Below are 25561 nucleotides of genomic sequence, written 5' to 3'. Positions count from 1 at the left end.
GACTCTTTTTTCTTTGGAAAGTAGGAAATGTTTTTCCAAGCTTTAACTCTGTGGGAATAACAAGATTGTATCTCTTGTTACTTAAGTGATGTCGACCATTTCTCAGTCATTTCTTTGGATCTCCCATAGACCCATAGAAATCTGTGACTGGACTGGTAGCCAAACCATGACTTAGAGACTCTACCCTGGTTGAAATGGGGAGAAGAACCTAGAAAAAAGATCTAGTATCTCTGTCTTTAGTACTAAATCATGCTAAGCCATTGACTTCCTGGTACCATGTGGTTCATTCTAACAGCTCCCTTGCAAGGGAAATGCTTTTCTTAACAACTGTCTTGGTAATCAAATGTTCAGCACATTTATTGAGCACCTACTAGATGCCAGGCACTATTCCAGAGTCTGGGAATATAGTAATGAACAAGACAGACTATGGCCTACTTCTTATGGGCCCACGTCTAGTTGAGGGGTGAACAAAATAAATATGTAAACAAATAACTAAAAAAGATAAGTTCTATGAAAAAAATAAAACCAGAAAAGGAGAGAGTGACGAGTAGAGGGGAGTAGAATCACTTTAGGATGGGTGGTCAAGGAGAGCCTTCCTGAGAAGGTGGCATCTAATGGAGACCTGCATGATGAGAACGGTCCAGCCAGTTGAAGATCTGATGGGGAGCCTTACCAGGCAGAAGAGTGTTCATGCTCAACTGCAAACTTTCCTTTCTTTATTTAACTGTCACTATCTCAGAGTCAGGTCTGACAGTTTGGGGGGTTGAACCTTACAATGAGAGGTTGGGCCAGGCACACCTGGCTGGTCTTATCTAGTCAAAGCCCTGTGACTTGGTGCCAGCAGGGTCATTGCCTTCGACCCAGTTATCCCCTGAGACGGCCTGAGAAGATGCAATGAGACTTTGAGCATGACGTACATCCTTGGTGGTGATGAAGTTCTGGCACAGATTCTGCACCAACCCAAGAAATTCACAGAAGAAATCGTCTCAGAGCAAGGAAATTTCTGGAAAACCTCTTGCTTTATTTTTCATTAAAACTCCAGAATTTAAACGCATTGGCAAAACTTTGAGATAGCCATTTACTTTAATTTTTTTCAAAGGCAAATGGAGGAAAGGTCTGTCACATCTTGGCAATGGATTGTCTCTGTCTTCTAATACTTCTCACCAGAGTGAGAGTTTGTTCAGGTTTCACTCAAGGCTTCTGCTCTGCAGACATCTTTACCTGTTGGGGGCTTTGTAAAGACCTCACTACTTGGAATGGTTTTTCTTTATTAGAGCAAACAGTACTAAGAAAATTCTTCTTAAGAACCAAAGCTCTTTTATGCCTTTCAGGTTAGCCTGCTGATGAAGGTCAGAGAACAAAAGAATAGGTTTGCTTTATAAGTTAGAAATTGTAAGTCCCTTTGAAGCCTTCTGAATGTTTCAGAAGCACCTTCTAAAATTGATTCATAAGTTGGCAGACTTCGCTTATCACAAGTTAGAGGTAGCCTGGCTGGCCTCCACTGTTACTACCTCCTTACACCTCGCTTCATTTTGAAGGGCCCTGAAACATTTCCCTGCATGAAGAAAAGCTTGTTTGTAGGAGAGTATTGCACATCAGTGGAGGAGAGGACTTCAACAACTCGGTTCACTTCTGTGAGCATTTGTTGAGCATCTGCTGTATGACAGACATGGCTACAGTCCAGGAAGAATGGAATATGACATGGTCCCTATGAAACAGGCCCAAGCTCCCATACAAGGCTAGAGCACTGTATGGACAGGCACAATTGTGTGCCTTCCCTGTTGGAGAAGGAAATGAAAGGCATGCTTTTCTCTTTGTGGCCTTTTATACTGTTCCTTGAAGGCAAAGGAACCCTGGTGGTGCAGTGGTTAAGTGCTCCGCCACTAACCAAAAGTTTGGCGGTTCAAACCCACCAGGCACTCCACGGGATAAACATGTGGCAGTGTGCTTCTGTAAAGATTACAGCCTTGGAAACCCTGTGGGCAGTTCTACTCTGTCCTGTAGGGTCACTATACTTGACAGCAGCTGGTTTTCTTGAAGGTCAGCCCTCAGTTTCGGGGTCACCTCCGCTGATGGCAGGGACAGTTCTTTATTGGGACTCTGCGTCTCACCACCTTCTCAAGATGTCTTGGCTCCTAATAAGCGCCGTATGTCTAGCTCCCCTGCTCCAAGCTGCTCTGCCTGCCTTGCCAGGTGACCTCCATAATAACGGCTGCCACTCTTCTGCATTCATGAGCAGATGTTAGTTGAGAAGCCCTTGAATGCAAAAATTTGAATTTGTGATGCAGGCACAAAGCTTTTGCTTTTTTACCTTCCCAGGCTGACAGTGGGGGTCTCCCTGCTGGCTGTTTTGCAGAAAGCTTTCTGGGTACCAGGTAAACCAAAGACCAATTGCGAAAGCGCTTGTCTTTGTTAGGTGATCCAGCGCAGCATCCCGGCCTAAATGTCTCATTGACCAGAAAATTGCTCTTTTGATCTTGTAGCTTATTTTGCATCTTTCCCCTTGCCTCTGCAACTATCCCTGCTCAGGGTTCAAGACTGGTACATGTGTCTACACTCACTATATTACAAGAGGCTTTGGCCTGCAGAAGGAGTTTGTTTGTTAGTACTTCTTGTTTTTTAAACAACTAGCGTAATTATTCTTTCTGCATTATTGAAAAGCAATGCCGGCTTCTGTTGTTTCCTTTAAATAATAAAATAAACCTCTTCCTTACTCCGTAGTCATTGCTGCGAATGGATATTTTGAAATCCCTTTTCGTTTTGCCTGCTAAAATCTCCTGCCCTGTCTGAGGCCTTGCTCTGATTAAGGCCAAACAATCCTGCCCACCTTCCCCAGCGCTGAGCATGACGTGGAGTCCCTGCCCCGAGGGCCTTACAAGCCAGTGAGATGAGAAAACAAAAGCCACCAGCTGAGAATGTGGTTAAATCCCAGAAGGGCAGTGCCCTTGGAATTTTCCCCCCTTCTCTCTTCTTTCTTTCACTGAAGAAGGGAACAGGAGAACCTTTAGGAGGGAAAGGAAGGAGAAGCTACATCATTGAAAGATTCTCTAAACCATGCAGGGTATTAGGGAAAGGGTGTGGAAGAGAATGGGGTGGTCATCTAGAAGGCAAAATGGGGAGATGTTGAAGATTGAGAGCGCAGCAAGGGGGCGGGGTGAGGGGGGTGCAGAAAATAAAGAGGGAACAAAGGAAGCAATCCAGAGCTGGGGTGCAGGGAGTAAGGAGGAATGACTGGGGAGGGGTACAACTAGAAAACAAGGCTCGGGAGAAGCCCGAAATGCAGGCTGCAGGCCTACTCTGTAGGCCTGAGTGCTGTGATGTTCTGTCAGGCTTCAGTCGTAATGTAGGCCTTGTTGCTGCATTGTCCACCTTGGCAATTATGAGGAGCCTACAGATTGATGTCCCCAAAGGTGATTTATATCAAAGTCTTAACGAAGTTTCCACACCAAAACTCCTTTTCTACATGCTGAGAACACCAAAGGGTTCTCCACTCCCCCATCACTCTATTAGGTCTAGATTAAACTTGAAATTAAATGAGGAGACTTCTTACACATACTGTGACCAAGTGTGTTTGGTCTTCTACAAAGCTCAGACTGGAGGTATAGCCAAAATACCTGCTGCAAGCTGCAAGTTTTAGAAATTCCTTTTCCCAAAGTCATGTTGCCCACCACAGACTTGCCACTTTGCTTTTGGAGCCCCCAGAGCCTCTTCTTTTCTTCCTCCTCACCAGCTTCTCCAGCCCCTGGTCTGAGTGCCTGTTGAGCCATTCCTGTTCCACATTCTGATTGTTTGAATCCCTTGGTCTACAGGCGAACCAAGCTGGGGTGGTGTACCAGTAATTTAGTCTCGCTGTCATCCCTGTACTTTTTGTTTAGCTCTTATGGGAATCACAGACTTCACATTCTCTTGATTCTGTTACTGAAGGAACCGTGACCCAGAGAAGTTGTGGCTTCTCAAGCCCAGCTGGAGAGTTAAATGGCAGAACCAAGCTTGACTCCTAGTCCAGTGCTCTTTCTGCTAAACCAGGCTGCTTTTAGGTCACATAGGAAGCCCAGTTCTAAATCAGATAATAAATATTTTAGGCTTTGAGGGTCAAGAGACAAAATTGAGGATATTATGTAGTTACTTATATAACAAGGGAAAAAACAAATTTTTTTATTTAGGAAAGTCAAAGTATAGTAATAATATAATATTAAGTATAATAATATATGTACTATCATAGATCTATAAACGAATGACTGGGGCTATGTTCTAATAAAAATTCATTTACGGACACTGAAATCTGAATTTCATATAATTTTTTCATGTCATGAAATATTCTTTTGATTTTTTTTCAATTATTTAAAATTGTGAAAGCCATTCTTAGCTTGTGGGCCATATGGAAACAGGTGGCGGGCCAAGTTTGACAACTCCTTTTCTAAACCAGTCTGCAAACTCGGGATAGAAAATGCCCGTGTAAATATTCTTTCTGCATTCACAAAACGTAGTGTCAGCTTTCATTGGCTAGATCCAGTGTTTTGTTTGACTTCTAACAATGTTTTTAATTGAATCAGTTGCCAGTGTTTTTGTTTTCAGATTTTAAAATTGCATAACCTTGTTTTATAATTATAAAAGTAGTATATATCTATTGTGACATAATCTGGAATGTTAACATTTTGACTTTTATCCTTTTTTATCTGTGCATGGTGAAGTTTTTAGTAGTTAAGATAATGTTTTATAGACAATTGTGTATCTTTTTTTTTTTTTACTTAATCTCATAGTATAAACATTTTATCACATTATTTTAAAAATCTTTCCTTAACATAACTTTAAAAAAAACTTTATTATGAAAATCTTAAACATATGTAGAAATAGACTAGTTTAAAAAAAACCCATGTAGCTATTGTCCACATTAAACAATTCTCAACTGCTGGCCAATCTTGTTTCATTTAAATCCCCTCTTGTATCAAATCTCAAGCATCATATTAACAACATTTTTCTCTAAATATTTCAGTATGATTCTCTAAAAGATAAGGATTCTAAGAGAATGTCCTTTTCTCTTAGAAAGAGAAATAAATGCTAAACAATTTAGGGCTAAAACTTCAACTCTCAAATGGTTCAGGAAAATAGATAGCCATAGATAGATAGATAGAAGATTGATTGATCTGGGTGGAGGGTATATAGGAGTTCTTTGAACTATTCTTGCAACTCATTCTACAAGTTTGAAATATTTCCAAATAAAAAGGTATAAAAAATAGATAAGAAAATAAATAAATACAAATTTTTAAATGTACATTATGAAGAAAGAAAAATAACCAGTCTGTTGCCACATCAACAAATGACATTAAGTCTCTAATAACATCAAACATCATAGCCCTCATTCAAATTTTTCCAATGAAGTTATTTAAAAAAAAAAAACTCATTTGTTCAAATCATGATTCTAAATAAGGTCCATACGGTGCAATTGATATTCTCTTAAATTTCATTTAATCTGTAATTTTCCCTCCTTCTCTTTTCTTATCCTTACTACTGCTGTAAAAGAATCTGTTAAAGAAACAATTTGACCCATAGAGTGTCCCACAATCTGAAATTTGATGGTTGCATCCCTCGGTGCTGGTTAGCATGTTCCTCTGCCTCAGATTCCTGTGAACTGGTAGTTACATCTAGAGGCTTGATCAAACTTAGGTTCCTTTTGTTTTTTTTTTTTTAAGGTTTCAGTATTTTGTAAATTTTTAGATAAAAATCCAGATTTTTGGCTTCTTTGGAAAACTCTACAGATCTGGCATTCCCACCTGGCAACAATCATTTGGGGCTGGGTAGCGCCCCCCTTCCCCCCTTCTTAATGGGACATGAATTCTCCTATAGGCCCCAGTTCACACCTCTTAGGACAGGCAGCTTCACACATTTGTCTGCCTGGCTCCCATAGGTATCTGAAGTTCACACCCCTGTTCTAAACATTGCTTCTTTGGGGCTTTTGTAGATGTCAACACAGCATCACAACAAGAGTCCTTTCAGGAGTGTGGTGGAAATTAAAGAAAATATTTGGACAGCGATTTTTAAAAAATGCTTGAAGGGAAATCGATAAGTAGCCATAATAAGGGGAGGTCAAGTGATGGAGTTTGATGAGAGCCCAGGATGAGAGAAAGAAGGAAAAAGTTAAAAAAAAAAAAAAAATCACATTAACAGAGTGCTGCAAGTATTGGAGGTGGAATGAGTTATAGATTCCTAACCATGACAGAAAACAAAAGGAAGCAAGTGAGTTTGAAAGAGGCAACACTTTAGTCTTTTCATGTGATATAATGATGATATTGAAACCTTAAAGACAAGGGGGAAGCAAGTATTTTATTTGCCAATGGTCCTAGTCAGAAAACACAATCAGGCAGTTGTTCTTGTAGTGGTATACCATCGAGCTGATTCTAACTCATAGCGAGCTTCTGGACATAGTAGAACTGCCCCATAGTTGTAGTGTAACAGAAATCGTGTGGCAGTTTAAGCGGTATGAGGTAGAAATGCAGAAAGCCTCCAAGAGAAGGCCACCAGGAAGGATCAGGAGCCATACTGTGGAGATGTTGAAGAACTGGTAGAAATTTAAGAGATGAGAGAATCTTTTTTTCTTTTCCTAAATGTTATTTATTTTATTGTTGTTGTTGAGAATATATACAGCAAAACATATACACCACCTCAACAGTTTATACATGTATAATTTAGTGACATTGATTACATTCTTCAAGTTGTACAGCCATTCTTACCCTCCTTTTCTGAGTTGTTCCTCCCTCATTAACAGAAACTCGCTGCCCCCTAAGGTTCCTGTCTAATCTTTCTAGTTGCTGTTGTCAGTTTGATCCCGTATAGATAGTTCTCAAAAGAGCGTAATGCTCAAGGCAGACATTCTTTATTAGCTCAGCTAAACTACTTACTGTTCAGTTTTAAATTGACTCTAGAGGATATTTTTGGATTAAGGTTTAAAGATTATCTCAGGGCAACAGTGTCAGGGGTTTATGCACCCTCCATGGCTCCAGGAAGTCTAGAGTCCCATGAGAATTTGAAATTCTGTTCTGCATTTTTCTCCTTTTGGTCAGGATTCGTCTATGGAATCCCGTAATGGTAGCCAGGCACCACCCAGTTCTTCTGGTCTTATGGCAAAGGAGGCAGTTGTTCATGGAAGCAATTAGCCGCACATTCCATACCCTCCTCTTATTCCCAACAAGAGAAGAGAGAATCTTAAAAGTCTTGGGATTTTTGCAAATGTATAGAAATGAAGGGTATTATAAAGACATAGAAAATATATCACATTTAGTTGTTTTGGAAAGAATACAATTATAACAAGCTGGAATATTTCTGGAAATTTCCAGATAGTTCCCCGTACTCAGAAGCATGATTAAAAGAGAGAATCTGTGACTGGTTATGAGGAAGGGTGGAAAATTTTGAAGGACGGGCTGATTATGTAAGTTTTAGGCTGTGGTGTTTGAAACTATTGCCATGATATTTTAGTTATTAATAATAATTTTGGGGAAATCTACTCGCTTCTGGAGAAACATTTGGCTCTAATGAGAAAGAAATGCCACTGTTCATGAATTCCCAAGTGGATGTAAGGAGCCATTCACTTGCTAAGCCTCTTAGGAAAGCCAGAGCCGATTTGACCTTAACAAGCTGTTGACAGCATCTGATCAAGGTACCACCTGGAACACGTTAGCGGTACAAGAAGGTGGGTGGTAGAATCAGACCTGGATTTAAACCCTTTTATGTCACTCACCATGTGACCCTGGGCAGTTTACCCATGGAAAGTTTCTGGGGTAAAAGGTTGCTTTACAAAGAAATCAAAGCTATGATTCTCACCCCTTGAATGGCAGTTACTTAGAGCTCAGAATACCTGACCTCTAGCACTAACAGCCACAACAGCATATACGTGCAGAGCACTTACTATGTGCCAGGCACTACTGTAAACACTTTCCACGTATTATCTCATTTAATTCTCAAAAACCCTATGAGGTAGGCACTATTATTAAAATTATCCCCATTTTTCAGATGAGGAAACTGAGGCTCGGGGAGGTTAAGTTGTCTAAAGTTACACAGTGAGTAGCCTTTTAAGTGATAAAGCTGGGCTATAAACCTAGGCAGGCTGATTCCAAATTCCAAACTGCCTTACTCCACCACCTCCCCACCTTCCAAAAGTAGGGAGGTGCAGGGAGGCATAGAGAAGGCCTCATACTGACACCTTCCAGCTCACAGTTCCTAATCCCTGAGCTTCAGTTTTCTTGGATGTCTTTGAATGATTTTCACAGTTTCCAAAAGCCACAATGGAAACATATAAACAGACAATTAGACCCTAAATTTCTTTAGGTTGGAATCCACTATTCACAACAGATTAGCTAAGGTTTTGTAGAAGCTCGGATTGGCAGTTACATATACAAAAACATTGCAGTCTTTTTTTTTTTTTAAGTGGGAAGATGAATCATTATTTAATAAAGGCTATTTAGTGGAGTGGATCCTTCTAAACACGTGGCCGGCCTATGAATAAACGGTGCCTGGTGTTGCAGAGGTTGGGAACTGCTAGTGTACATGTGTATGCATGTTGCCCAGTCAACCTTCAAAACCTGCCTTTATTTTTAACTTATATGATTCTTTAATTTGACTAGGAGACAACAAAATATTAAAAATATTTCCCTTGATTATTTAAAATGTTTTACTGGCATCGTACTGAATATCGGAATCTTGTTTATTTGTCAAAAACGATCACATTCTTAAAACATGATCAGGAACTGGGATGCAGAATTGCGAACACCACATTCCAGGCTAAAAACAAGATGTAAATCAAGTAAAGAACAGACTTTTTATCCTTTTAAGTTGGCCTGGGAATGAATTTTTTCTAAAGAAAATGTTTAAGTAACACTCAATAGTATCAGGACCCAGGGAACATGGATGATTTGACAAAACAAGCAAACAAAAACCCATACATTAGTCCACTGGGTTGTAAGCTCCACAAGGCGAGTTTGTGACAGGCCCTCAGTAAATACTTTTTCAATGATCTTGGAAGGAAGATCCCAGCAGGCAGTTGGCGCCCTTTAATTTAAGCAAGAGGACTGGGTCTTTTGTGTGAAGTCGCTCTTACAACACGTTGGGAAAGGTCTATCTAGGCCTCTCCTGACAGCTACGGTGATGACCTATTCCCGAGAATTTGATTAAATTAAAACTACACATGCCTTTCTTGAAATCCTGCCTCTCCCCAGTGTGTAAGGTTTGGATGCTGTCTGGGGTCAGAACTGGGAGCCACGGACTCTTCTGCGGACAAGACCTTGTTGTGACAGTCCAGGCTCTGTGGCCATGGACTGCCGAGTTGCCCTTCCGTCAGGTTCTAAGTTGTGTCCTCCGCTGCCCTCTCCGGAGGAGGCTGAGTCCGCTGCCCTCTGCGTGGGGTCTGGGAGTTGGCAGGCTCGTTGTGGGTCCCACGCGGCCCCTGGGCGGGGCCTGGGGGCTCGTGGGTCCTTTGTGGGCCCCCAGTCGCCCCCTCGGTGGAATGTGAGGGCTCGGGGGCCCGCCGTGGGGCCCCCGTCCGGGGACCCGCCGCTGCCCCCCGCCCCCAGGCCTCGTCCCCGGCGCGGTGTTTCTCTAGCTCCCCGGCCGGCGGGGCTGAGGGTCGGGCCGACATTTTCCCGGACCGGCCGCGTCCTCTGCCCCGCGCCGGGGGCGGGCCGGCCGGCAGAGCCGAGCCGCCGGCGTCCATTTTCTGGGCGGTGCTGTGCAGCGCTGCGGCCGTACTCGCGGGTCCGGAAGCACCATGGACCCCCGGGGAAACGCGCTGGCGGCGGAGGACCCGAGCCCTGTAAGTGTACCCGCAGGATCTGCGCGCGGGGCCGGGGGCGACGCGCGGCTCCGGCGTGGGGCCCAGGCGCGCAGCCTGGCCCTCGCCTGCCCAGGGGAAGCCTCAAACACGGCTGGGAAAACTCTCCTGCGGGGCTTTTAGCTTTGCAGACACTGGAAATCGGAGCTGCTGCGGGAGGAGGCGCCCACAGGTGCCGGACCCCGGGTCCTGCGCCCGGAAGCGGGGGTTGTGTTGTTCCACGGGAGAGTCGGGGCAGGTCCTGCGCAGCTGAGGTCCAGGGGAGGGGTCCGGGAGAAATGCGTACCCGAGGGCTGGGGACCTTGTGGGCTCGCGTCCAGCAGGCTCAGGAACTACGCTGACAGTCGCACTTACCCTCCACGGGATTGTTAATCGGACCCCAGTCCTGACCCTACGGGAACCTGATGATTTCCTTGGTTCAACACCAAGCCCCTGGAATTGAACGGAACGTGCAGAGTCAGGGCCCTGCCCCCCGGGGTTTGCAATCTCAGCCTCTATAGTTCTGCAGTAGTTTGGTCCGCTCTGTTGGTACAACACAACCGCCCGCTGTTAGCCACTTCTTTGCATGGTATATAATAAATCACCTGAGATTTTAGTCTGTCCGCGGTTCCACTTTATAACTCCTGCTCTGGTGTAGGTAAGTGACTGCTTCCATTCTGGACTTTGGCCCTAATTGAATATCCGTTTTAAAGATCCATTATAGATGATGTATGTTACGGTACCTTATACATATTTTAAAGCTCAAAGAATGTTGTCCTAATTATGAAGCTCAATTACTCGGTCAGATTATTATGGTTAAAAAGAATAGGGGGGTTTGGTGGGTAGCTTCAGAGAAACTTCTAGTAAGGTACTATATCTAAGTGCAGTGTTTAACCAAGAAGAGTAGGGACCCATTGCTGGATTGTGAAATCCGGTTAGTGGGTTACTACTCGAAAGTTTTCTTTAAAAAAAAAAGATATAGAACATATGGTATGGTATAGGAAAGTATCCATAGGGTTTTCATTGGCTGATTTTCCAAAGGAGATAGCCAGGCCCTTTTTTCCAGTCTGTCTTAGTCTGGAAACTTCGCTGAAACTTGTCCACCATAGGTGACCTAGCTGGTATTTGAAACACCGCTAGCATAGCTTCCAGCATCATAGCAACACACAAGGCAGCACAGTATGACAAACTGACAGGACTGGGGAACGTTTTGTTCTGATATACATAAGGTCGGCGTGAGTCAGAACCGACTTGATAGTAACTAACAGGATAGAATAGAATAGAAAATATCAGAGTGCGTTGCTTATAGTAAAGTAAGCATTGTTTTATGAGACTTTTGGTTTTCCGTTTTTATAATGTAATTTTTAAAAAATCGGGCATCTCTGTCAAAAAATTTTTAAAACCCTAGCTTAGTGGTTAATAAGGAGCCCTGGTGGCGTAGTGGTTAAAGTGATCGACTGCTAACCGAAAAGTTGGCAGTTTGAAATCACCAGCAGCTTCTCAGGAGAAAGATACGGCAGTCTGCTTCCCGCAGTCTGCTTGCCTAGAGATTTACTGCCTTGGAAACCCTGTGGGGGTCGCTATGAGTCAGAATCGACTTGGTGGCAGTGGGTTTGGTGAGTAGTGGTTAATAGCCTGGGCTTTGAAATCAGCTGAACCTGGGTTTGAGACCCAGCTCTAACATAAACTAGCTGTGTGACCATGAACGAGTTCCATAACCTCTCAGAGCCTCCTCTTCCATAGCTGTAAAATCGGGGAATACTGTTCCTTACGTCTGAGGGGCATTATGAAGATTAACTGAGGTAAAATATGTCAGTTACTTTGTGCAGTGCTAGGCTTGTAGTAGGTGCTCATTACATGCTAATTGCAGTCACTATTGTTGCTGAAAACATCAAATCCTGGTGTCTCGTTGTGGGACTCTGCATTTTTTCTTTTTTTTTTTAGATCTTGATGTGGAGGAGATGGAAGACTCAGAATCAAGGATTTCCAAGTGATTTTTTCCAAAGCACGGGAAACTGACTCTGTTAAAGCTGGTCTGTCCTAACTGAGGTAACCAAATTGTGTCTCTGTTTAGTCTACATGAAATAGAAAAGGTTGTTTCTTGTGTGTCTTTACTGAGGATCTCTGAAGGGTGTATGATACGTGACAATGATCCACCAGGCTTTGGGACCACGAAGTGACAATGATATTTAAGTGAACTACTATTAAGGAGATGTGATGTATGAGGCCTCTGTGATGAAGGGAGAGCTACGTGAATAAACCAGCTGGTGTCTGGTTCCTGTTCTGCCAGTGACTTGTGGTAGCTTCTGGAAATTTCCTCATAGATCTCTAGTTTCCCCAGGCTGGAAGAACCCAGAGACATCACCGATGCCCAGAGAGTTTAAGTGACTCTTCAGAGTTACCCAGTGGGTTGGGAAAGAGGCAGGACTAGAACTTGAATTTCTGTAGTTTAGTCACACAGCCAGCTTCCGGGCCTGCCGAGGGGTGAGCACCGTGCTAGGGGTTGTGTTAAGGGCTTTACATGGCAGTATTTTTATTTACTCCTCACAGTACCCCCATGAAGTAAAGAAGAATAGATGTCAGGGCTTGAAATGTAAAAACAGAGGCAGGTCATAGAAGGCTTTGCATCTCATACTATATTTATGGAGTACGTTCTGTGTGTAAAACACCGTGCTAGCACCACAGTTCAAGGCAGTGTCTGACCTTGAGGAGCTCGCACCCCCAAATTCCAACGAGATGTAGTCGGATGGGCCATGCCTGATGTTTGTCCCTCTCTCATTTCCTTGCTCCTCTAGCAATCACAGGGTGGGATCTGTCACAGGAAGAGACCAGAGTAACTAACATATCAAAGTTGTTGCCTTTCAGTACACTTTTTCACTTTTTTTCCACTTTAACATACACTTCCATCCTTCTAATTAAAACTCAGTGTGTTCAGTTTATAAATAATAGTAAGGCTTTATCTGAATTCATTCATTTGTTATTCAACAAATGTTTATTGAGCTCCTACAAGGCACTTGGGCATCAAGACCAAACACATTATATATTGTTAACAATCATGGTATTAGTCATGCTCAATTTCTTAGCAAAGAATTATTTCAACTGTTGAGATATCCTATTTCCTATTGTTAATATGTTGGACTATCAGTTCCCAGCATGTTGGAGATTGACCCATAAATGGAACTCCAACTGGATATATAGGAAAACCTTTTTAAAAATCGTAAAAGCTTTAGAAAGGAATTTCACACTTTTCTTTTAAATTTTGATTTTGTCATTACTGTCACCTGCTTATAGATAGAAGCCTTTGTATTTGTACCCTTAACCCACAGGCAGAAAAAACAGTTTGTAGGGAGGCTTCCTTTATCTCAAATATTCCCTTTTTTTTTTAGCTTTGTAGGCCACACAAGACAATGAGTTTTCAAAGTTAAGCAATTTAAGAGATACCTTTGTTTAAATTATAAGGTAGAAGAAGATAGCCCCGATAGTGTTAAGCAATAGAAACCTGATTGCAAGACTTGAATGCTACTTGTAGGAATTTAAGTCTCAAGTAAGACAAATGGGATGTTGAATGTGAATGTAGTTTGTAAACTTTAAGGAGTTCTCTAAATGTTATACCAAAAACAAAACAAGACAAAACAAAAACCCAAACTCGTTGCCATAGAGTGGATTCCAACTCATGGCGACCCCATGTGTGGCAGAGTAGAACTGCTCCATACGGTTTTCTTGGCTATAATCTTTATGGAGGCAGATTGCCAGGCCTGTGTTCTGTGGACCTCTGGGTAGGTTCAAACGGCAAACCTGGGTTAATAGTTGAGTGCAAACTGTTTGGGTCAACCAGGGACCTTAAATGTTATATATCAGGTATTCACTGAGTACTTACTACGAGTATGACATTGTTCTAAAGAGAATGGAGAAGTCAGCAGCGAAACGATCCAGTTCAAACCCTGTTATGTAGTTGAGGAAATAAATATATAGAAATAACCATGTGGTAAGTGCCCCCCCCCGCCAAAAAAAAAAAGATATTTTGGTAATTTGGAAGAGGAAGAGCTCTTTTTTACCCCTAGAGGTTAAGAGACTTTTCATTAAGAAAAAGCATTTAGGTGACAAGCAAGAGGACAAATAGTGTATGATCTCACTCATACAAAATAGGCAAACGTATGGACACCAGGGATTGCTAGTGGTTACTGAGGGTGGGAGGGAGGGTGTTTTGCTTAGGGGACCTTGAGTTTATGTTAATGGTGGGGGTATGCTTTGGAAAAGGATAGCTGTGTGGTTGCAAAACTCGGAAGAATGTCATCAGTGTTACTGAATTGTACGTTGAGAAATTATTGAGATGGTGTATGTTTTGTTATGTATATTTTCACCCGAATAAAATTTTAAAAGAAAAAGCATTTAGGCATGTTCTGAAGAACGTGGAAGTTTCAATAAAAGAGTTGGGGAGGAGGCCTTTGAGATAGAAGGAATAGTGGGAGAGCGAGAAAGCACGGAGCATAGTCAGGGAAAGGTGGCAAGTCACACTGAGTTAGAACTGGTTTACAAGGCATCAGAATGGGAAGCAAAGCTGGAGAAGCAGGCTGGTGCTGCCTGCTAATGGTAGGGATGCCAAGCTAGGAGATTTGAATGTATTAACCAGTAGGAGTCATTGAAGATACTTGAACAGGGAAGTGATCCAAAACCAAACCCATTGCCGTCGAGTTGATTCGAATTCATAGTGACCCTATAGGACAGAGTAGAACTACCCCATAAGGTTTCCAGGTTGCAGCAGGTGATTCGAACAGCCAATCTTTTGGTTAGCAGCTGAGCTCTTAACCACTGTGCCACCAGGGCTCCAGGGGAGTGTTACAGCTGTGCTTTAGGAACAAGTTCTTGTGGGTAGCTCAGGTGGACATAGGGAGGATAAGCAGGGCAGAAACCAGAGGCAGGGAGGCCAGTTAGAAGGCAACTGCAACCCACCAAGGAAAAGGCAAAAAGATAAAAAGGTCTAGAATGGGAGGTAACAATGAAGTTGGAAAGGAACAGATGAAAGATACACTGTGAGGGAAGAATTGACAGAATCTGATGTCTTCGGTGGAGAGGGAGCAGTGTAAGCCGACACTGAGAGTTCCGAGCAGTAGTCCCTCTGGAGGAAACTTGGAAGGAGATGAGGAGTTGCGATTTAGAGGTCCCGAGTTTGAAGCGTTCAAGGATGATGGCCCATGGACAGATGGGGGCTTTACACTCCAAGGAAAGCCAGGGCTGGTTTGAGAGTCATTAAACAAACAAACAAAAAAAACCAAACCCGTTGCTGTCAAGTCGATTCCAGCTCATAGCAGCCCTGTAGGACAGAGTAGAACTGCCCCACAGGGTTTCCAAGGAGCAGCTGGTGGATTCAAACTGCTGACCTTTTGGTTAGAAGCCAAGCTCTTAACCACTGCACCACCAGGGCTTCTAAGAGTCATTAGTATATAAGAAAAAATGGAGAGATGCAAGAAAGATTTGCCAGAGAGAAAATATAGGGAGAAAAAGGCTGAAGACAGAGCCTTTTGAGAAAAGAAAGAAGAACCCAGGAAACAGGAAGAAGTCTGGCAAGAGAGCAAGGAAGAACCATGGCAGAAGGTAACTCCAGAAGGCAGCAGAAGGGGGTTTCCCAGTGGAGGGAGCCTGGAGGGTCAGACCCTGCAGAGTGAGTCCAAGGAAGGCCATTGGATTGATGAGTGCTAGATTACACGTTTGTTGGCATTTTTGGTTTTTTAAGGAAATACGACTTGCAAAATAAATATGAAGTGATTTCATTTGCATACATTTGTGGCTTGCACAAATCAGGAATCACACTTAAAGTTGACCCTCTCAAGCTCCAAAACACACTTCTGATTACTAAAATTCAGTTTGTTAAATGTGGTTTTGGTAGTAGTCCTACACTTTATTCCCTTGTCAGCAGACAGACCAAAGAATATCCCTTGATGGAATAAGTCCTTTAAAAACTACATTTCAGTTGATGCAAAAAGCTTCTAAAGAATTCCATTGCTTTTTACCATATGGCTGTTGTATGATCTGTGTGTGTGTGTGTCTGTTTTCATATGCGTGCATATGAGCTTAGTACAATGGAATGAGAAAACTGGGGTTAGATAAATCTAATTTCACAACCACGCTGGACCATTTTCCAGCCTTGTGACTTGAGAAAAGTTATTTTCCCTCTAAGCCTAAATTTCCCCATACATAACTCATCTAGGATTATTTTGAAGACTAAGTAATATGTAATTTGGTTAGGACCGATTCCATGTTGTTGTTGTTAGTTACCATCGAGTTGGTTCTGACTCATGGTGACCCCATGTCTGCAGAGTAGAGCTGCTGCTTAGTGTTTTCAAAGCTGTGACCTTTTGGAAACAGATTGCCAAGCCTTACTTCTGAGACTCCTCCGGGTAGGTTTGAACGCCAACTTTTTGGTTAGTGGTCCAGCGCTTAACCATTTGTGGGTTCCTTTCCTTCATAACCTTTATATTCATATGTAAATTTATGCATAATGTACATCTACATACAGAGCCTTATCGTTATTAAAACTATATTGAGTCATTTTAATGTGTTAATTTTATCAAGGAAGAGTATACCTCCCACCGTAGCTAATCTATCCCGAGATAGTTCAAGTGACCTGCAATTTAGTGTGGATAAGAATCTACCTGTGGAGCTTATTAAAATGTAGGTTGCTAGGCCGAGAGTGTCTGATTCAGTAGATTTGTGGTAAGCCTGGGGATCTGCGTTTTAAATGAGCACAAATGGGAGAGATGAACAAATGCTGGTTTCTGAGGCACACGGGAGCGGTGGTGAGAAATAAACCTGAGACTTGATATGCTGATTTCAAATCCTGTTTCTATTATAGACATATCTGTGTTCAAAAGTTTATACTTGTGTCAATAATATGTGAATCAGTGGATTATACTTGAAATAAGATGAAAACCAGATCGGTCCCATATAGTCAGGGAATGGTGGTATTATCACACCCACCATCACCGTCTGCTGTATACCTACACCAGCACTGGGCAGCATGCAGCTCCTAAACCAGTTTCTTTTCCTGTCGAGTAAGTGATGACATCCTATGCTCAGAGTTTGCAAAACCCACTGCAGCTTTACATGTTTTCAGCAATAATGTATTTAATGGCGGCAGCATTGCATAGTCATGCCATTAAAATATTTCGATGCACTTACGTGTTTGACTCTGTTTTCGGGTTGATAAACATCTCTGTGATATTATTTCCCTCATTCTCTGCATCTTAGAATCATATAATTTTGAGGCTAAAGTTCACATTGTTCATCTTCCCCAATCTCGTTTTATAGATGAGAAAATAATTTATCTTTTTCCTTCCTGGTCCTAGCTCTCTTACTTGCGTATTCACAGTGCAGGATTTAGATGTATCTACATGTTTGGCGTTGAAGCTATGTATGGAGGCTATAAAACGTATTTGATTTGTGTGTATTAAATTGAGATTTATGTTCTCTGTACATATTTAATAACCAGGTAACAACATAAATACATTCATTAAAACTATATTGAGTCATTTTAGAACGTCAGCATCCTGTTGATGGTTTGCTTCTTTTGGAGGTTCCAACTGCTAACCTTTTGGTTAGCAGCAGAGTGCTTAACCACTGCACCACCAAGGCTCCTCCTTTGGAGGAGGATGCCAACGACCTGGAGCCTTACCTAAAATCAGAGTTTCCCTGCCTAAACCTACAGCCCCTGAGGGAAGGGGACGGAACTGATACTTATAGAGTTAGTTCTATACCTTATGTGCATTTTCTCAGCCATCTTATTAGAAGCTCCAACAGTCCGACGTGGTGGAAACTGAGGCACAGAGAGGCTCAGTGACTCAGAAGAGGCTCTAGAGAGGAGAGTTTCAAGCCCTGGGGTCTGTCTGACTCCAAAGCCCAGGCTCTTCTCACCGTACCCCATGCTGCCTCTTCAGCCACATACTGAGGCTATGAGTTAGGTATTTGTTCCTGATTTTAGTTCAGAGACTTAGAGAAACTTGTCCCTGATATTATTGCAAACTCAGGATTTCTGACAAAAAGCAAATGGACCATGATGTTTGCTGGACACGCAGTAGGACAACATAATGCAAAACTTTTGATCCAGTTGAAGCACTTGCATTCTTGCCAATTAAGATAGTCCAAAAAAATTTTTTTTTTTTTTTACATTGGTAGAGGCAAAGACTCATTGTTTCCTGTTGAGTAAGTGATGACATCCTATGCCCAGAGTTTGCAAAACCCACTGCATTTTTTTTAAGTAATAAAAGTTGCTAGGTTATACAGTGATGACAATTTGAGAGGAATTGAACATTTTCTCAGGGAGTTTGAAGAGGAAGACCCAGCTTGCACACCGCCATTTTGCTGGTCTCGACCGTGCGTTGTTGTTCTTCCCGGTGTGTATGAGTCCTGGAGGGGCTTCCTGGGTGACGTCGACAACCCACAAAGGCAGGCTTTGTGCAGGGTGAGAGAGACAAGAGCTTCCACTTCCTGCCTTGTGAGCTGGATGTTGTTCCTAGGCCCTATTTTGTTTGTTATTTTTCCTGTTCACGTGTTAGAAGAACGTCTGGTTATTTGTAGAGTTGATTACAATTAGATGTTAAGACCACCAGTTAAGTTAAAAAAAAAAAAAAAAGCTGAATTTATTATCTTGCCAGGCAAGGGAAACCTGCGTTCAGAATCACAGTTACCCCAAACTCATATGCGTTTGGGGGTAAGCATGGAGGTTTCTGATGAGCTCTGGTAGAACACTGATTGGCTTCTAGACTGAAGTGAGGATTCCCCCCCGCCTTTTTTTTTTAACACACACTCAGCACTCTGGTCTGTCTCACCTTAAAGCTGTTTATTCTCATCCGTAGTCCCTGATGTGAGTGAACTCAGAGAACCAGGTTTCTCAGGGTCTCGGTACTGTCATTGATGTTCATTGGTGGAAGCAGTTTACAGTCTTACGGTGGCCAAAGTCATGCAGGGTGCCTGGGTGCCTGTTGCTGGATCCCGTCCTGTTTTGTGTTCAGTCCTTCCCTTGGACTAATATGAGTTCCAGTTTTAGCTTTAATGGGAGGAGACGGGGGACCACTTTGAGGAAGTAGAGGCCCCTAAGATAGACTGAAAAAGCGATGACTTGGCAGTAAAATGAAGCCCTGAGTGGGGTTTTACTTGGACTTTAGAGAACTGGCCTATCCTGAGGGCTGTGCTAAATAGGGTAAAAGAAAAAAACAAAAACACTGGCCTTTAAAAATTGTCCTGTCCAGGTCTAGCAATTCTGGAGTTTTCTTTAGCCCCTACATGCTGTAAGTTGACTTTTTGCACAGAAGCGCTGTAAATTAACCTGGGAAGCACATTTTTCCTCCATTGGATATACACTACGAAATGAGTTTCTTGCCGTGTTTTGTTGTATACTTAATATTCTGCATACTTGTTTCCTTTTTTGATACTTTCAGGAAATCCATCAAGCGCTTTTTGTCTCATTTGAATGATCAGTTTTAAGACTTTGTTTTCGATTTAAAGATAGGAGTTTCTGATAAGCTCGTTTATGCTTCTCTATTTTAAGAAATACTTTTCAAGGTCTTTTTTTTTTTTCTCTCTTTTATGAAGTTTAAACAGAAGTCTTACCTCCAGTCTTAGCAGCTACTTTCCATTAAACAGGACCTGTTTTTCCCCCTGAGGTTCCCTGGCTCAGGGAAATTTAAAAGTTCTGGTGATTAGTCATTGTGGCGTTCAGCAAACAAGTACTTTGGAGGCTATGATTTATGTTACCGATCGAATAAGAAAGGTTATGTATGTCTCCAGACTATTACCCTTGTGGAAGGTAAGTTCCCTGTGTTCCCAGAAGGTCTCTTGGGTGCCCTGTTTGTTGTGTTAAGGCTTCTGAAACCTGGTGGCCATTTTCTGTAAGTTTGAATCCTGTGAGTTTAGACTCCTCCCACTGTGGAGCCTCTGAACACTTGTTTTCTAAAATGAAAGCACAAGCAGAAACCCGAGCTGTTCTAAAGAACAGCCTGTTCTTCAGATTTTTTTTTTTAGATCAGTGTATTTAAGGTATAATTTTTGTAAACAGCACGTTGTGGATTTTTATCTGCAGCGGGTTTGGGGTTGGTTTGGGAGTTTTACTTTTTTAAATGTAGATGACTTATTTATTGGTGTAATTCCTCCGCCCCCCCGATCATTTCACTCTAAAACAGGTGAGCAGGGAAACTATTTGGATACCTGACTATGGCCAGAAACTTCCGTTTTAACTGTATTTCTCTTTGGATAAAATCGGCAAAAACTAACTGAAACACAGTTATTTTAATACTCTACCTCCCACTCCCCACCCCGCAACGCCCCAACAATTTTTCCCAATTGATTACTTTTGTGCAAACCATTCTGCGTCCATTTGGGTTACCAGCCAGAGTTTTTGCAGCATTTCCGCTACAGAAAAGCTCTTGTGCCTCTGATTGTACCTCATGCTTACTGGCAGGCCTACTTACCAGCTCTGCCAATACCCCGCGCTTCCTGACCCCTAGGAGCAGTGACTGTGTTTCACAAAACCAGGCAGCCTCAGAGCTCTGTGCTGCCATGACTGGCCTCCCTCCAGAGATTGCGGTGTTGCTGGCAGTGGCTTCAAAGTGGAAAAATGGGAGGCAGAGGAGAAATGACGGAAAACAGGGGTGAAGGAAGTGTGCGTGCAAGGAAAGTATGTCAGTGGATTCAAATAAATATCTCAGGGCCCAGGCCCCATGAAGAGCTATCTCTGCATGTAGGCATTTTGTGTCTGGAGCCAGGTGGAAGCAAATGTGGCGCTGTCTGTTGACGGTGGGAGGAGGCAGGGCTGAGCAGGGCAAGAGCATGCATGGGCAGCCTGTCTCCAGGAGGCCCGCACCAGCTCCAGAGAAGGGCAGACTGAAGGCAGCAGCTTCGCATCCCCCTGAAGTTTGTAGAGTGGAGGTCTGCTTCCCTGGGGTTGAAACACTATGTTCCCTGTGGGTAGTTTCTCACGGATTCCCTGAGGGCACTTGTGAGGTGGCTACGCTTTATTGTGTTGACCCTGTTGTTTTGAAGCCCTAGCTGCCAGGTGGGCCAGGATCCATTTCTGTGCTCTGCTTTTTGACCCAGTAAGGAGCTACCGATAAAGCCTGTGTTTTGCTCAGCAATTACTGCTTCCCCGTTGCAACACCTGCTAACTATGTATATGGGACTCTTTTTAAAAGGGAGAGCCGGTACCTCTGACAGTGTGACTTTGTTTCGATGAAGTGCTGCTTAGGAGCTGAGTATCACCTCCTTCTGGAATCTTGAGCAGAGCCTATAATTAAAGTGACTGGAGCCAGGTGAAGAGTTTTGACAGCTGCCCCTCTGCCCCCTAGGATTCACATACTGACAGATTTTCCTCATTGGAGTGAACAAACTGGAGGAATCCTGAAGAAATGTTCCGTGACCCAGATATGTTCCATGTTAAGACTTCTCGCCCCCTGTGCTTCATTAAGATAGAGCACTTCTGTAGCTCTGAGAGCTTGAACTCAGGTATCTCGCCATTTAAATGTGAGGAGAGTGAGTCACTGTGCACAGATTGAAATGTTACAGGCAGAACAAAGCCTGTGAGTGCATCATGCTTATGTTATTAATAGATCAAGGGTCTAAAACTTAAATACCTGCAAAGGCAAGAAGGTAATGTGAATGTGTAACATGGGGCTGGATGTAAGCAGATAGAGTGATTAGACTGTGGCAAACTGGAAGGCTTTATATTTTTTTCCAGTACTGTGAGAGCTGAACAAAACAGGTCTGCAGGCAGCATTCAGCCTTAGACTGCCAGTTTGCACGCCGTGTTGTAGAGCTACACCATCTGATTGAATCCACCAGTCTGGATTCCCTCAGTGGCAGCCTGCCCAGCCTTCTTTTGCAGAATATTGGGCTTGGAACTCTCCAAGGCCCGGCCCAACGAACTGAGCCTTCTCCATGTCACAGTCAATAAAGGACCCACTTTGGATATAAGCTGTGTGCATCTCATACAGGCAAAGCGATTGTGTCAGTGTGGTCAGCAGCAAAACATGGCATGTATCTAAGGACATCGGCAGAGGCACCAGCCCTGATTTAAGCTGCCCCAGCACTCAGTATGCCAATCCCAGAATGGACCGGGAAGAAACCACCAGAGGAAGCCCCTTCGTATCCAGGCATGTCACCCAAGGCAGCCGAGTGGCACCAAACCTGCAGGGTCTTTGAGTCTTGTCTGTTACACTGGATGGCATCAGGCTATGGGATGACAGCATACGACAGAAGGCATATCCTGTTGCACCTCGTCTGTGGTATTGAACTGCTTGGCCCAAGAATACTTTCTGAAGTATCTGACTACCGGCAACTTCCTAACTAGTCCTAGACTGGAACAATGGGCAGAAACTCCTGTGTCTGACAGTTGACACTTTAGTGACCTTTTACACACCCAGGAATATACAACACTTTCGCCTTTTTCCAAACATCTTTAACCACCTCTTCTCCTCAGCTCTCTTGATGTTAAGTGAGCCATTATGTCTATAAAGCACTTAGTGCAGGGCCTGGCACATAGTAAGTGCTCAGTAAATGTTAGCTTTTGTTATCATTGGCATCTGCATCATCACCATTACAACTATTATTATTTCACAAGCAGGTAAATACCAGGTAGCTTTGTTTAAACCATACCTTTAGGTTTACCTCAGCCATCTCCACCTAACATAGATGAAGATGGATCACACAAACAAGAGCCGTTTCTGGAATCTCTATAAAGTTTATTTCACGCATTTTTACCGTAGGAGTTAGACCTCTCTTGGCACTCTGGCATTGTACAAAGACAGGCTTCCGCCATTATGAAGAAAAGCCACCAGACGCGGCTGCAGTGGAGTCCTTGTATTTGCTGCTCGGTGTGGTCTCTGGACCAGCAGTATGGCCATCACCTGGGAGCCTGTTAAATGCAGAGCCGCGGCCCCACCCAAATCCCCAGCTGACTTGTGCACATTAACATTTGAGAAGCACTGCTCCAGACACTCTGGTGAAGCACAGAGACAGACTTGTATTGAGATTAGCCTTTGTGGACTTGCTAGCTAGGAGGTGCTTTGGGACAGTCTTGGGAGGTGAGGAGGTTGTGCCTTTCAAGTTCTGCTGTAGAGGTGTATTTGGGATGATTTGACCACATTGAGAATCTGATTCTGAAGGCTGTTGCCTCCTGGCTGTCACTTTAATGTCGACATAGCACCTTGCTCCGCTCCATCACCCCCTCCCCCGCCATGGCCCTCCTGGCCACGACAGCCATGTTGCCAGGAGGGGTAATTCCTGTGTTAAGAGGACAGAAAATCTTTGTGTATCAGAGGATTGACAAAGAATTGTAATGTAGGACTTTAATGGTGGAACGTGTATCAATGTAAAAATGAGGGGTGATCCACTCTCTTGAGTTACGGGACCCTGGTGGGTGGTGAGAAGGGAGCATAGCTAAACCTTTAGTGTTAGTGAGCAAGAGTACTGCCTACTCCTACGGAAACGTTTGGAGAGATAGAAACAACGAGTCCCATGCTGCCGTAGCGACTTGTTGTCTAGACTGGAAGCTACCAAGGGGTTGGGAGAAAATGACCACAGTGTCTTGAGGATGAAATCCTAGCTTCACATCAAATTAGTTTAGAAAATGAATTAACTAAATGTCTTTTCAGTCCCACGAGCTTCTCACCTGTATTTTGAGGGGAACATGGTCTAGCTCTTTGTTAATTTATGATTTTGGTGATTTTTTCATTCTGTGTAGTGCTTTCAGGTGCCCTTGTACCCTGGACATTTAGTGGCCTGGAGTCTCTCAGGCAGCACAGGCTTGGGAGTGCAGCTGTGTACATTAGTAGTCTCTGGGTGCGCTCTCCTCTTCTTCGTCCTCTTGTTGCCACCATCAGGGAACTCAGCTTGGAGTTCTGGATCCCAGTCCCGTCTCCCGTTCATCCAGATGAGCTACTGCCATGGTATCTAGTGGGTTGAATGGTGGCCTCCAAAAAGATATGTCCCCATCCAGGAACCTGTGAATGTGACCTTATTTGGAAAAAGGGTCCTTGCAGATGGGGGTTAAGGATCTCAAGGTGAGATTATCCCTGATTATCCAGGTGGGCCCTAAATCCAATGACAAGTGGATTATAAGAGACACACAGAGGAGAGACACATGAGGAGGAGAACGCCACGTGAGGGCAGAGGCAGAGAGTGGAGTTAAGCAGCCACTAGGCAAGGTACATCTAGAGCTGCCAGAAGCTGGAAGAGGCAAGGAAGGATTCTCTCCTAGAGCCTATGGAGGGAGCACAGCCCTGCTGACAGTTTAACTTCTGGCCTTCAGAACTGTGAGAGAATACATTTCTGTCATTTAAGTCACCAAGTTTACGGTAATTTGTTACATCAGACGTAGGAAAGTAATACAGGGTCCAAACCTAACATTGATTTGGGAGCGCCTAGAAGCTTGTTAAAAATCAGAATCCGGGGCCTTACCCATGGCTTTTCTGATTCAGTCGGTGTGAGTCAATACCAAGACAGCTAAAAGTTTTAAGAAAGGTCCCCTGGTGATCCTAAAAATGGTGGCTCCGTTTTTTGTTGTTGTTGTTAGTTGTCATCAAGTCGACTCCTACTCATAGCAACCTTATCTGTAATAGAATGAAGTGTTGCCCGGTCCTGTACCATCTTCATGATCATTGGTATGTTTGAATCCATTGCTGCAACTATTGTATAGTGCCTTCCAACCTAGGAGGCTTATCTTCCAGCAGTATATTGGACTATATTTTGTTGTGATCCATAAAATTTTAATTGGCTGATATTTAGAAGTATATCGCCAGGTTTTTATTCTTAGTCTGGAAGCTTTGCCGAAACCTGTCCAACATGGGTGACTCTGATAGTATTTGAAATACCCGTGGCATAACTTCTAGCATGATAGCAACACCTGACCTATCACAGTGTGACAAACTGACAGACAGGTGGTGGATACATCCGTTACCCCCTCAGTATTGATACTCCTCGTGGCGGCCCAGTTTTCTTTTCATTTGGTTTCCTTTCCTTAGGCAATATCACTCATGCCCATGCGTGCAGCCACTTCTATATGTTGATACACGGCAAATCTGATTCTTCATCCCAGCTTCCTTTTAGCAACAAAATCTATTTTGAGTGCCTCTTGATTGAGAGCTCTACCTGCACTTTCCACAGGTGCCTCAGACAGAGCAGACTATTATGCTCCTCTTAAGCCAGCTCTTTGATATGGGTTCCCTACCTGTTTTGGCACGTCCAGGCAGTAGAAGTGGTGTGTCATCTTCATTCTTCCTTCTCTCGCTCTGTCTCTTAGTTTCCAGTTAGCTGATTCTTCCATCGGATGGCTTTCAAATCTGTCTTCTCCCTTTTGTCCCCACCTATCTCGTTACCTTCTTTCCAGACCTTCTCCAGACACCCTCTCACCAGTCTGCTCCCAGGGGGACCTGCGCACAAACTTGTCAAATTATTCCAGGTTAAAATCTTCCAGTTGACTCACCATTGTCCAGGCTGCACATTAGAATCACCTGGGGGAGCTTTTAAACCATCTCAGCGCCCAGGTGCCACCCAAGACCAAACAAATCAGAATCTCAAAGTGTGACCTGAGTACCTATCAGTGTCTTTATAAGTTTCCAGAGATGATTCTAATGTGCAGTTAGGGGTTGAGCATTACTGGCCTAGAGGACAGAACTCATCATGACATTGAGAGCTTTTTGCCGGGTCCCTGCCTATCTCCCCCATCCATCTCCTGTCAGTCCCCTACACACACCCTATGCAGGAGCCATCCCAACCTTTTTG

General features: G+C 43.4%; 1 protein-coding gene across 7 annotated transcripts in view; it reads left to right on the top strand.

The window, feature by feature from the left end:
* ZBTB38 (zinc finger and BTB domain containing 38) overlaps positions 1 to 25561 on the top strand; it is an 85836-nt gene that overhangs the window by 5633 nt on the left and 54642 nt on the right. For 2 of the 7 annotated variants that reach the window (XM_023739346.1, XM_004385081.3), the window contains one exon: positions 11741 to 11845. The exons of 1 other annotated variant lie outside the window; for it this stretch is intronic. Coding sequence is in view for 1 of the 6 variants with exons in the window: in XM_023739349.1 (XP_023595117.1) it covers positions 9301 to 9799; positions 11741 to 11790 (549 nt within the window). In the remaining 5 variants the exon portion in view is untranslated. 4 more of the 7 variants (XM_023739349.1, XM_023739344.1, XM_023739347.1 and 1 more) reach the window with 4 other exon arrangements.

This window comes from Trichechus manatus, unplaced genomic scaffold (assembly GCF_000243295.1).
Source record: "Trichechus manatus latirostris isolate Lorelei unplaced genomic scaffold, TriManLat1.0 scaffold00132, whole genome shotgun sequence".
NCBI classification, from domain to species: Eukaryota; Metazoa; Chordata; class Mammalia; order Sirenia; family Trichechidae; genus Trichechus; species Trichechus manatus.
The sequence above is the reverse complement of the archived record's forward strand: the minus strand, read 5'-3'. Positions and strand labels throughout refer to the sequence as shown.